The sequence below is a fragment of the Neoarthrinium moseri genome, assembly GCF_022829205.1.
Source record: "Neoarthrinium moseri strain CBS 164.80 chromosome Unknown scaffold20_Wmoseri_CBS_16480, whole genome shotgun sequence".
Classification (NCBI taxonomy): Eukaryota; Fungi; Ascomycota; class Sordariomycetes; order Amphisphaeriales; family Apiosporaceae; genus Neoarthrinium; species Neoarthrinium moseri.
This window is the reverse complement of record NW_026055134.1, coordinates 64,549-77,766: the sequence shown is the minus strand read 5'-3', so window position 1 is coordinate 77,766 and position 13,218 is coordinate 64,549. Positions and strand designations below refer to the sequence as shown.

Here is a 13,218-nt window from a genome sequence, read left to right as displayed (position 1 = left end):
CCATCACATCAATTCCAGCGCATTTAATCAGGTACGCCATTCAATTCTAGGAAAATGCCAAAGACAAAGAGTCCTATCAGCGACGATGCCCTGCGCACTGTAGCCCCGCCTCCTCCACAGAACTTGAAATCACCAGCTAGCAAAGAAGCGATAACTCCTGTTGCACAGCCTTACACCATCTTTACAGGAACGCACAAAACTATAATCACGGCGTTACTGGCATTGGCATCGCTTGCCTCGCCGCTCACTGCTACGATTTACCTTCCTTTGCTGCCTCTACTACAGCATAGCTATCATACATCGGCGCAGGCGATCAACCTGACACTCACATTCTATACGGTGGTCCAATCCGTCACCCCCGCTATCTTCGCGCCACTGTCAGACTCCTTCGGGCGGCGACCTATCTCCCTGCTTACGTACATCATTTACACCATTGCATCTCTTGCTCTCGCCCTTGACCAGTCTCATTACGTAGCGCTACTCCTCCTCCGAGGTCTACAGGCATTCGGAGCAAGCGCCTGTGTGTCTATTGCTTATGGAGTTATCGCGGACGTGTCGACCCCCAGTGAGAGGGGCAGCATGATCGGCCCTGTGATGAGCGCCACCAACCTCGGCACCTTTATAGGACCTGTCTTGGGCGGGGTCATTGCCTGGCGGAGTCAAGGCCAGCAGTGGGTCTTTTGGGGACTTCTCATCTTTGGTGCTGTGAATAGCATCACCCTTAGTCTATTCCTCCCCGAAACGGCCCGTGCCTTGGTGGGAAATGGAGGGCAGGGTCTACGGCAGCGGACTGGCCACTCGGCCCTGGCGTGGGTACGCCTAGGTCCCCGTCTAGGCCCCCGCGTCACTGAGGACGATGGTCAAGTTATAACGGCCCTGCCCAACACGGAAGCGGCACCGACCAGGCCGAATCCATCTCGAGAATCTGGCCTGCTCTCAGGGATTCTTCCCAAAGATCGTGGCTGCTCGGCTGTCGTGCTATCCAAAGAGAATGCACTCATTCTGTGGCTGGGAGGCGTCAACTACGCCCTGTGGTATTGCATCACGGCATCTATTCCGGCTGTCTATCAAGAGCAACATGGTTGGAACGAACTGGAGATCGGCCTCGCGTATCTGCCCGGGGCGGCAGCTGTGATAATAGCTGGCATCATCAACGGTCGATGGATGGACCAGAAGTACAGAAAAACTGCAACTGAGATCGGCTTTACAGTTGACAAGATTAAAGGTGACGATCTCAGGAATTTTCCGATCGAGAAGGCAAGAACGAGAAGCCTCACCCTCGTTTGGGTAATATATAACATAGCACTGGTGGGAATGGGCTGGACCTGGCAGATCGCTGCGCATCCCGCCGCATCGCTTTCGCTACAGGCAGTCATCGGCTTCTCAGGAACGTTCATGTTCTTCTGTTTCAATACACTTCTCATCGATATCGAATCGAAGAGGCCGAGCGCTGCGGCTGCAGCCGCAACAGTGGTGCGATGTGGTCTCGCAGCGGGCGGAGTGGCGATACTAGAACCTCTCAGATCTGCTATAGGGAGAGGCTGGTTGTTTACACTATTCGCGATAGTCATCGGCGGCAGTCAGGGTCTTGGCCTATGGATTCTCAGGTCAAAGGGTTTTCAGTGGAGAACGGAGGGCACAGTGACGAGAGCGGAATGCCCATCAGGTTAGTCTACAGTGCAGAGGAAGTCTTCATCCTTCTTATGGCGCGGTTTCCGGACATTTATCATTGCTTATCTTACGAAGCACTCCATGTTTTTGAATCTGCTTGTATAAACCTGCCGTTGCTACGAACTTTGCTACGATGGAGGTGTGGAAGCCTTACGCTCACACACGGATTCCCCTCTTGCCTTCGCCCACTCCTCGTAGCTTTCAGGAAACTTCTGCTCTAGCTCCTTGAGCAAACAAATCATTCTGGATAATAATAATTATTAGTCGTGGTTCTTTCAGGGACTCAGTATTGTGTATGATACTCACGATTCTCGGAACATCCCCCTCCCAACCCAACATGCAGATGCCCGGGTTTCAAAGGACCTAACTCCATCAGCAACATGCCTTATGTGGTAAATAAAAGCATAACCCACAGAAGGTACATAAGATTTCGCCCATCATAATCCTCCTCCGGGTTCGACTTGGCGAAATATCGGTGGTAGTTTTCTATATAAGGCTTGCCTGTCTTATGTCGAGGACAGCGCCATACGCCGATTTCGACTATCTCAGGTGTCAGTCGGTAGGCAGGAGATAGGTGTGGTTGGGTACACCATGACTTACATTCGTTGTGGCCATAGAAGCATGAAGGATCAAAAATAATGGGATTCTCTGTCTCCGCCTCAATGGCCGCATTTCCATCCCATAGGTCACTGTGCAAAAGCCTTGGCTCTATACTTCTCCCGCCTGTTTCGAGCGGTCTACACAGGCGAGGGATAATGTGCTCCAGAAAGACGGTCTCGAGTCTGTTGAGTTCGTCGCTGAGCGGACCTTGGGCAAAAGTCTCTGCCATCATAAGGTGACGCATATAACCTGTAAAGAACTCCTCCCATGAAGCCGATTTGGTCACATACTGGGGCAGCAATGCTGTCATGGTCTGAACATGAAAGCCATACATGCCATCGGGGGCTATGGCTTTCATGTGCATTTCGGCCAACTTTTGGGGGAAAAGCCCCAGGTCTGGAAGATCATCTAACATGTCGATAAACCCACTGAGGAAGAAATAAGTGTTTGGCACCGACTGGTAAGTTCCACACGCAATGGGCGGCGGACAGAAATCAGGGCAGGCATCGTGTATTGCCTTGGCAGATTCATATTCGCCTCTGAACATCTTCTTGCCAAACTTATTTTGGGTAGCCTTGACGAAGTAGGACCTGGGCTCGCCTTCCAGTGTGGCCTGGATCTCTGCGGTTGCGGACCAATAGCTCGAGCCGTGTGGCCGAATGGAGTCAATAATCGTTCCCGGAGGCATGCCTTTCGAAGAAGGGTCAGCTTTCTACACTTGCGACACCCATATATGTGGGAGCCCCACAAGCTAGTATGTTCGCATCAACATATCCTGTGAGTTCTGCGGGGACCTCAACTTTCATGTCCCATGAGCTTTGCGCATTCCATTCATCGTCAGCCTCGATGTCACCGGCGGTGAAGCTCGGTACCACAAGTTGCGTAGGTTTCTGTAGCACAGCCGCCATAGTGAGGCTCTCAAGGCGTTTGACGCGCAGCGGTGAAAGAAATAGTCAAAGCCTCCCGGGTGGAGGATGGGTTGGCTGGAGTACCTCGATACGTTATATACCTCTGCGAAGCGTCTTACTCACGAAAGGCGGGAAGTGATTCATCCCGGGAATGGGGATCAGATTGTGAGACTATTCCCATGCGCAGTTGTCGAGCTTCCCCGCGGTTGGTGCCAATCCGAGCCAATGAAGTTATGATTGCAGTCGTCTGTACGCGCTGGTAGGGTGCCCTGTTGTCGCCAAGTTAGTTGCAATGCATTAGCTCTCACAGCCTGCTTCTGCCGCCCGAGCTGGGGCAATCGGCAACCCCAAATCGCAGCAGGCTGTCTCACGCAGCCGCAAAGCTCATTTCTCCTACATGGCAGCCACCAGGCAGCCAATGTCATCCTTGTTTGACCGCACCTACTCTCGCATAAGTTTTCTCCCATCCGTAGCTGGCTGCGTTCAGCCGTCCGGGTATCTCCCACAGACTGGACTCGCCAGTGTTGGCATGGTCCTGTGTGGGCTGTTGTGCATCATGAGATAGCATCTCATTAATCATTCATTATGCGACGACTCAAGAGGATTCCGTCAAAGGCCGATCAAGACGGTGATGCACCTTCCGAAGTTGCGCCTGGTCGAGCTTTGCTTAGTCGATGGACGTTCGGTAGTCATATAACCCGCAGACCTTCCGCGGCATCGGCGGCTCCTTCGATACCCCATGCAGCCAAAGGGCCATTTGGCCTCACCACACTCCATCAACCTCTGCTTAAGGAGCCGACGGCTCATATCGTATTCGTTCACGGCCTCGGGGGCGGCTCGGAGCATACGTGGTCGAAGGGAAACATGATGTGGCCGCGGGATCTGTTACCAGTTCAAGATCCATTCCAAAGCGTAACAATTCACACCTTCGGGTATGACTCGGACTTCAAGAAAAGGAGCATTTTGGATATCCATGACTTCTCTAAGTCACTTCTTGGGAGTCTGAAGGACAGTCCAAGCGTCCTTGAAAATAAGGTATGTTGCTCGACATTCTAAAATCTCTCATCATCTGAAGGGCTTGGGTTGATTTCTGGCTTTACCCCCCAGTAGGAGACCGGCTAACACCTTACAGAGTCCCATCATCTTGGTTGCTCACAGCATGGGTGGTCTAGTCATCAAGAAGGCTTATACGATAGCCCGGCGGATGAGTGGCTATGAAGATCTGGCCTACCGCATCAAGTCTATGTTTTTCATAGCAACACCTCATCGTGGTTCAAATCATGCGCAAATCCTATCTAACATACTCCATCTCGTGTCCGGGCCACGACTGTTCTTGAAAGACCTCGAGCGGGGGTCCGCAGTTATAATCACAATTATTGAAGAATTCGTGCGCTTTGCCGGCGACATCCAGCTTCACTCATTCTACGAAACAAAGCCACTTAGCATTACTGGAGTGGGAAAGATTTTGATCGTAGAGAAGGATAATGCCGTCCTCGGTTACGAAAATGAAAGATCAGAACCTCTTCACGGAGATCACAGGAGCATATGCAAGTTCGACTCGGCAGACGATCCCAACTTCAAAATCTTGCATCAGGCACTGGCACACGCTATCTCTGACGTTAGCAGCTCCACGCAGAAGCTGCAAGAAGAGAACACTATGCAGCACCGCAAGCTGCTTAGCGAGATCTTCAATATATACGAGCCACCTGAAGACGATCTGTATCGAGTAGCATCTGAACGAGTTCCTGGTACATGCTCTTGGCTACACGGCAAGGAGTCTTACAGAAACTGGGTCGTTGAAGAAGAACCCCATATTCTGTGGTTACGAGGGCCACCAGCGGCGGGAAAATCATTCGTCAGTGGCAGCATCATCGAAGAATTGAGGGGTTCTGGTCACAAGGTTCCCTTTTTCTTTTATGTATACGGTGACACCTCGAAATCGATGATCTCGACATTCTTATTGTCAATCGCTTGGCAGATCGCCGTTCTATATCCCGAAGTTGAACGCAAGGTGCTTGACATCCTTACCAACAATCCAACGTTACCAAAAGCCAGTGACTTCAGAACAATCTGGCGGAAGTTATGGTCACAGGGCATCCTCATGGCAGGGACCGATTCAAAGAAACTGCCATTCATCATTGTTGACGCTGTTGATGAGTGTCGATTGGACCAGGATCTCGTACAGCTATTATTGAAAGTGGTCGAAAGCGGCACTGCCAAAGTTTTCCTGACTTCCAGACATGACCCAGACTACTACCACATTTCTTCGAGGTTCATCTCGCAGCTTGATATCAACATGGAAGACACTCAACGAGACATATCTCTATATCTTGACCAGTACACTGATACAGTGGACGAAACGGTTCGCAGGGTTATAATGTATAAGACGAATGGGTGCTTTCTGTGGGCTGTTCTGGTCGTCGGACGTTTGATGGGTTGTAAAACCAGACAAGCGATCCTACGTACTGTGCATGAGGACCCCGAAGGTATGGACCAGCTTTACGCCAGAATCGTCCAAACCATGTCTAACCGCGATGTTGCTGAGCATATTCTTACCTGGGTCGCTTGCGCAATCCGCCCTTTGACGCTTGAGGAAATGGAATATGCAGTGAGTCTGCATACGGAAGAGGACAGAGAATCCATCCGGGCCATCATCACTAGAAACTGTTACGATCTGGTCTACATCAATGCGAAAGGCCAAATACGGATGAGACACTCAAGTGCCAGAGAGTTTCTTCTGAGGAACGACATAAATAACGAACAGCCGGGTTTCACAATTGACAGCAAACAGGGTCATAAAATGCTAACCCTAGCTTGTTTACGGTATCTGACAGGCCCCGAAATGAAAGGAAAACAGAAGAGAAAGATGAGTGTCAATACCAAGCCGCGCTCTGCTTTCGTGTCTTACGCATCAATCGCCCTCTACGGACACTTGAACTCTACTTCGGCTCAAGACGAGGAGGTACTTCACGCATTGGCAACGTTCCTTAGGTCAACGAATCTCCTCGCCTGGATTGAATATCTTTCGCAGCAGAAGAGACTGGAGGTCATTTTGGATACGGCCCAGTCCCTTCGAAGTTTCATCCGTAGGAAGTCCAAAAGGGATCTGCTCTTGGGTGAGGATGTTGTTGTGGTCAATGATTGGGTCATCGACCTGGTGAAGCTAGCGACAAAATTTGGCCGTCAGTTGCTGCAACACCCTGAGTCCATTTTCAGGTATATACCTGCATTTTGCCCTTCGAACACAATGCCGTACAAGCAGTTCGCAACAGGTCCCAATATACTCTCGGTTTGTGGTATCTCTGCGACGACTTGGGATGACTGCTTAACCTCCGTCACTATTCGCAACAAGATGACAACAACAGGGCATGTGAATGAGAATAGCAGTGGCACAGTTCAATCGTCCAAGAACGTGCCCCAACCACGGGTGCCTCGAGTCTCGGCGCTTGCTGCATCCGACAAAGCCTTTGCGCTAGGAACTTCTGATGGGCGGGTCGTTATCTTTAACGAGAAGACATGCCTTGAAGAACGGATGATAGAATCTAGTGCCACGATTCCAATCCAGATTCTTCAGTTCGCAAGCGTGAAGTCCTATCTGGCGTGTGTCAACAATCGTTCTATACAGCTTTGGAACACCGAGACTTGGGAGTGTCTTTTGACCGTTCCAGTTGGGAAACGCTGTCTTGGTATAACCTTCATTGATAACGATCAGCTGCTTCTGGCCGCTTTAAAGGACAACAAGTTATTGACCATCAACCTAGTCGACATGAACGTCAAAGATCAGACCGGCTGGGCTGTTGGCCTAGCAGAAGAGTACGGAAGAAAACTGCTGGGCAAAGACCCGCTCTCTGTTGCCTTCCATCCTGAAATGGATCTTCTGGCAGTCGTATACAGGGGCTCAGACATCATCATCTGGAATTACGAAGAGGAAGACATATACCGCATCTACAACTTTGATCGGGGACTAGTTCAGGCGCTTGGAGAGCCTTTCGCAGCCGTCATGGGCATGGCATTCAGCCGTCTTCCACAATCGTCTCTGCTCGCTGCCAGCTACAACGTCGCTGACCTTGTTCTTTTCGACACTCTTGACGGAAAAATAAAAGCCAGGGTGTCTAATGTTGGAGCTCTTAGCCTGTTAACGTCATCCCCCGATGGCCGAACGTTGGCGGGGGCAGGACATGACGGCACCATCGCATTATTCGACTTTGAGACACTTCGTTGGCTATACAGAATCAGGATGGTAGAGCCCGGCATCACCGGCTTGACGTTTAGTGCCGACAACACGCGTCTCCTCGACACAAGAGGCAGAGGCCGCAGCTGTCGTGTTTGGGATCCACCTGCTCTGTATCGTCGTGAGATTCCAAAAGAGAGCACCCGCACACCCTCGAGCTACAGTGGAGATAGCGACTATGCCGAGACCAATACCACCCAGGACGCAGCATTGGTCACGGCAGTTGTGTGCGATGAGACAGGAGACTTCTTCTTTGTCGGCAAGGATGATAACACTGTTTCTGTGTACAGTGCTTCCAACGGCGTTCTGATCAAGCAACTTCTCACTCATGGCACCAGTATTCTCAAACTTGTTTATACCCCCGCAAACCGGACGCTGACAAGCGTTGATACAGCTGGCTGTCTCATGGCTAGTCGGATTGATCGAGTCGGCCTACAATGGGATGTAAACACAATCTTCACCCATCAAACAACAGGCACGGGGATCCAGCACTTCCTGTGCAACTCCGATTCAACGCGGATTCTCGTCTGCGCCAATGACCAAGCTAATGTCCACTCGGTCTTAAACCCTTCCACTGTATCGAGGCCGGTCAATTGCGGGGACCTTGGGCCGTACTGCTGGGCACAACATCCATCGCGACCTGAGCTCCTACTGCTCATATCCCGAGATACCGCATTTCTCTACAGCTGGCGCGACCTGATAAAAACTGGTCTTGAGGACGGTATCCTTTTGACGACCTCTCTCCTGCCGGAGTTGACTATCCAAAGTGCTCTCAGCATCCTTGACGGCTCAATATTGGCCCTTAGCTATTCTGGCGCCGCCACGTTCGCCGCCAAGCCCTATCTGTTTTGCTACGAGAGCGAATCCTTCGGCGAGGACTCGACGAGTGTTTCTCACCTTGAATCGCTTCAGACACTCTGCGAGAAGATAGAGCACATTATTGGCACGTTCCATAAGAGGTTGGTTTTCCTAAACGTCAACGGCTGGATTTGTTCTGTCAAAATACAAGGCTTCGGGGCACCTGATAGTATATCTCAGCATTTCATGCCGCCGTCTGACTGGATGAAAACCAGCAGAGACTTTTTGATCCGGGTCTCTGAGCTGGGAGACCTCTTATTTGCTTGGAAAGGAGAAGTTGCTGTCGTGAAAAGGGGACTGGAAAGGTCTTTCGACTTGTTAGATGATTAGTACTCGAAAGAGAGTAGATAAACTTAGACAAATACAGTAAAAGGGCAACCTTTCCTTCCGTAATACTACGAAGTCACGAGAAAGTTTGGAAAGTGGTGAATGATTGCTCCTTCTGACAGAGCGGTTGGATTTAGAGCAATGTGAAAGGGCAGCCTTCCTTCTCCCTAATGCTATGGAGTTACAAACTTGCCTTTACACTCTTGAAGTAACTGCAGGCCATGCTTCATTCGCTCGCTAATATTCAGACTCCTATAGGTAATTCCTAACAAAGCAATAGCCAGAACGCCTTCGCATTGCCCAACATGTCGAAGGAAGGCCCTAACAGCATTATCAGCCACGTCCGCGTCCACGTCCGCGTCCGCCGCGGCCTCGACCGAGACCCGCAGGCCTGCCGGGTCGACCTCTGCCTCGGCCGCCTCTGACTGCAGTGTACTTCGGCGTCGCCGGAATCCCTTCTTCATCATCGTCGTCCGAATCGCTGTCACTATCGGATGAGCCAAAGCCATCGGATAGATCCAAGCGCACGACCGTTGGCCCTGACGTTTCCACTGCTGGTCTCATTGCCGGTCTTCCAGGCGGTCTCCCTCTTGGCTTGGGGTCTAGGGTCTGCCTCCGGACTGCGCTGTCATCGTCCGAAGACACCGAGTCTGAAGCTTCTGCCTGTGGATCATTGAATTCATCGTCCACAAGCTCCTGCCTGCCGCGCTTGGGGGCGGTGTCCGAAACAGCCCTACGAGTTTCCTCTTTGGAGGGCTTCTGCGTCGTGTCCTGCTTCTTGGCCACACTTTTCGGGGTGGACGCAAGTGCTGGACTGCTGGCAGTGCCAGACGAAGTTCTTGCACGGATCTTGAACTTCTTGCCGCGGGCCGCCATACGCTCAGCCATTGACATAAAGCTATGAACAGGGGCCGGCGTCTGTACAGGTTCTGGCTCTGGGAGCGAGGCAGGCATGGATTTCCTACCCGGAGGACGACCCCGGCGTTTTGGTGCAGGCTCGCGCAACAGGGGAAGCCGACTTGCGGGTTCGCTGTCACCTTCCTTAGCCATATCTGCCTCTAATTGAGCCTCGAGCTCGTCAAGTAGCGAGTCGGCGGTGTCCTCTTGAACAGCATCAGCCATGACTACATCTTCGCTGCCGTCGACATCATCTGTGGCTGGCTGCCGGGGCTTGCCTTTGCCAGGTGGACGGCCGCGCTTCTTGCCTCCCTTAGTGGCCGAGGCGGGTGTGTTGCCTGGCAGAGACGACCTTGGAGGCCGCCCCGGGGGCCTACCACGTTTCTTGACCCCTTCTTTGGGAGTAGAGTTTGCATCTGGCGGAGTCCCTTGCCCCGTGAGTGCACGAATGGCGTCAGCAGCCAAGTCAATGGGGTCTTTCGTCATCTCAACTTCTTTCTCCGTTCCGAAAAGCTTGATCGAATCGACAGCAAGTAGATCCTCAGGCTCCTCTCCAGGCTCCTCCGCCTCCACATATGACTGTGCCGGCTTGGCGTGGCGTAATTGTGGCCGGAGAGGATCTATGGGCAGCGGTGCTCTGATCGGTCTCGTCTTTGGTTGGTTTGTATCGGCATCTGATTGCTCAGTGACACCCTCAGGGGCGGCCGAACCCTCGCTAGATCTCGGCTGCGCATCTGCACGAATTGGTGTGCCGGTGGTGCTGTCGCTAGGATTACCGAGATTTCCTAGCAAAGCTGGATCAAGGTTCACAAGTTGATCGATGTTACCAGTCTTGGGCTTCTTGCGATGATGACTCTTGGGTCCTTGGAAGTCGGGGTCATCATCTGTCTCCAGTCTTGCTCTCCGCTTTGCCATCCGTAGTGTTTTCTTGACGAACTCCGATACTTCTGGCTCGTTGTTCAAAGCGTCGGCAGAAGGGATCTGGAAAGCATCAAATAGAATTCGATCTGCACTATCATCCTGCTCGTAGAAGCCCATACCCATCATGCGGCCGCCTGTTTGAGGACTGGGATATGCGGTTGGATCCGGGTATGCCGAGTCGCCCTCGTCATTTTCAATGCCCGTCATATCAGCCACTGAGGCCCGGTTTTCAGCGGTTTCGCCGATCTGTGTTTCGCCAGCAGCACCGGATGCCATACCGTCTTGGCCATAGGACTCCGGTAGGACCTCGTGAGGAGCGTCCTCCGCAGCGTCTAATGCCGCTAAGGGATCTTTCGCCTTCTCCGCTTCAGCTTGCTCCATCAATCGCTGCATCCTCTTCGAGTTCTTGCTGCGTGTTTCTTCTCCCGTGCCCTTGAGCCAGTTTAAGTTGTGAATGCGGAAGTCGACTACCGACTCAACGCTACGGTCGTCTGCAACCTTGCGTGTGTCATGTCCCAAGAGGGTGGATTTGGGCACATAGGGCTTGGTGTTTCCTGCCCTTCTACATGACCCGCAGTTGCAGATGCCGAGACATCTCGGACACTGCCAGTGTTCTTGCTCCATGGCGGCCTGAGGCATAGTGTCGAACGCTCTGAAGAGAACGCCGTAACAATATGCTTCCTGACAAGTTTTGCAGAAGCTCAGTCTATATCTGTAATCCTTATGACAGCACACATGGCAACGATATGTATCACCTTTCTTGACCTTGCGTTTTGGCTTGGGCTTTTTCTTAACACGCCCTTCGTCGTCCACCTCGGGCTCAGGTTCCGACTCATAAGGGGCTGCTTCCTCTGGCGGTTTAGTAATATCGTTCCACGGCCGACGCCGTAGTTGCTCTTGGCACAACTCAGCAACCGACCTCTTTCTGGATTTCTTGCGTGCTATTTCTATTGGCTGTGGCGATGAGTCGATATCAACGAAACCGTCCTGTTTGATGACCATGGCTCGCCAGGTCTCATGCTTGTCCACCAGGTGTGACCAGCGCCACTGTTCGCACCACTGAAGTCCAGAAATGCAAACGCAGGATCGGCCCATGACATAGCACTCCATGCAAATATCGTAGGTGTCCTCGTCGCCATTAACCAGTGTCCGGACACAACACTTGCAGGTCAGGAACCTGTTGAAAATGTTGGACCGACAATAAGAGCACGTAATGTTTGAATCGAATTCGATGAACTCGATGTCCATCTGCTTGTGACCGAACATTTCGTCGATCAAAACCTCGGTGAAAAGCTCGAAAAGCTGTCGGAAATCGGCAGCTATCTGCTTTATCCGAGGTGAATTTGTCAATTCGCGGCCAAGACCGAGCAGGCCAGAGTCTGCAGAGTCCTCGGCAATCTGCAGCTCTTTATGGTACTTATCCAAAGCGAAGTAGATCATCGACTTGTTCTTGTATTGCTCGTCACGGCAAACCAGCCTCGTCCTGGGGAGCGCCTCATGCAAAGCGAGACCGAGGGTTTCGACGGTGGTCCTGTTCCATGCCACCTTCATGGTCCGAGTGCCCCTGTTCCACACCTGATGAGGTGCCAATGGCGGGACAAGGATGAAATCTCCCACTTTCTGCTCTACTATATAGACTGGGAAATTGGCCTTCTTCCATGCGTTGATCTGGGCAAAATGCTTTTCGATCTCAACGTCATGTCCCAGCATGGAAAGGAAGTACTCGCGAACGACCTCGCGATCCTTGGTTTCCGTCATGAACCAGATGGAGCTGCCGGGCTTCTCGCCATTCGCATCCCCCGACGCCTCTACCATGATGTTCTGTCCCAGACTGCCACACATTTCCCTGTGTGCCGGAGTGTAGGTGCCCTCGTGGCCGATGTAGCACATGAGGTTCTGAGCACGCATGTCTTCGGGCAAGCAACTCATCAGGTCTCCGGCAACGGCAGCGGTGGGTTCGGGTGCACCAAATATGTCATCGTCATGGCGAGCATCGACGCCGACATTGTCGCTCACGTTGTCATTCATGTAGAAGACGTTTGGTGGGATGACCTTGCGCAAGTGGTCGTACCACTCCGGAGGGCAATCGATATCCTTCAGATAAAGTCGCTGGCGCCTTTCGTCACGGTAGTTGGTCGGACTCCACTGGTTCGAGAGCTGTCGCATGGATCGCAGATAGTGTCCCATTGTCATGGGAACGTCGGCCTGTGAGCCGAGGTCGCGCACATTCTCCTCTGCGTAGGCATCATGTCAGTATGCGGTCAAGTCTGGAGGGGGCGTCCAAAGGCAGGGAGGGCCACTGGCACGTACGCTTCTTGTCGTAGGCTTGCTCCAGCCATTTTGCGCTGAACAGCGAGTCAGGAAGGACCTTATTCCAGCCCTCAATCACTAGAGGGCGCCCTCCTTCGATGACATGGAGCTGCACGAGCTTCTCAAAGCCAGACGAACCGAGCCTTCTGATCTGGGAGATGGAGATCCGGACCACCCAGTCAAAGTTCGGGGTTTGGTCGACGAGGGAGTGCAGGTCGAGATCCGGCGGGATGGGATCGAACTTGGCTTGGGGATGCAGCGCGGTCGGCATCTTGGTCGCAATATGCTCCGGCTGCTAGGCCAGAGCTCGCAGGTGTCACGCTTGTATATTCATCAAGCTGTCATTTGGACTGGTATCGAGGCGCAAGTTGTAACGCGCCTGAAGACGAGCTGTCGCGTCGCGGGGGAGATGGAGATGGAGATGGAGATGTATGTAGTACAGGTAGCTAAGGCAAGCAAGTACTTGTGTAGGTATTTCACAGCGAGGACGCTCCA

General features: G+C 52.3%; 4 protein-coding genes across 4 annotated transcripts; 2 read left to right on the top strand and 2 right to left on the bottom strand.

Annotated features, from left to right (window-relative positions):
* Positions 1 to 54: 54 nt before the first annotated feature.
* JN550_006015 (uncharacterized protein) lies at positions 55 to 1,671 on the top strand (the record flags this gene model as incomplete). Its single annotated transcript, XM_049317707.1, has 1 exon — positions 55 to 1,671. The coding sequence occupies one exon, from the start codon at positions 55 to 57 to the stop codon at positions 1,669 to 1,671; it is 1,617 nt and encodes a 538-aa protein (XP_049171901.1).
* A 128-nt stretch (positions 1,672 to 1,799) lies between these two features.
* JN550_006014 (uncharacterized protein) lies at positions 1,800 to 3,179 on the bottom strand (the record flags this gene model as incomplete). Its single annotated transcript, XM_049317706.1, has 5 exons — positions 1,800 to 1,914; positions 1,978 to 2,034; positions 2,085 to 2,211; positions 2,272 to 2,961; positions 3,020 to 3,179. 5 exons carry the CDS (start codon positions 3,177 to 3,179, stop codon positions 1,800 to 1,802), a joined length of 1,149 nt encoding a protein of 382 aa, XP_049171900.1.
* Positions 3,180 to 3,764: 585 nt separating this feature from the next.
* Positions 3,765 to 8,598, top strand: JN550_006013 (uncharacterized protein; the record flags this gene model as incomplete). The annotated part of the gene is made up of 2 exons (XM_049317705.1): positions 3,765 to 4,214; positions 4,312 to 8,598. The coding sequence occupies 2 exons, from the start codon at positions 3,765 to 3,767 to the stop codon at positions 8,596 to 8,598; spliced, it is 4,737 nt and encodes a 1,578-aa protein (XP_049171899.1).
* A 330-nt stretch (positions 8,599 to 8,928) lies between these two features.
* JN550_006012 (uncharacterized protein) lies at positions 8,929 to 12,994 on the bottom strand (the record flags this gene model as incomplete). Its single annotated transcript, XM_049317704.1, has 2 exons — positions 8,929 to 12,647; positions 12,724 to 12,994. The coding sequence occupies 2 exons, from the start codon at positions 12,992 to 12,994 to the stop codon at positions 8,929 to 8,931; spliced, it is 3,990 nt and encodes a 1,329-aa protein (XP_049171898.1).
* Positions 12,995 to 13,218: the final 224 nt, after the last annotated feature.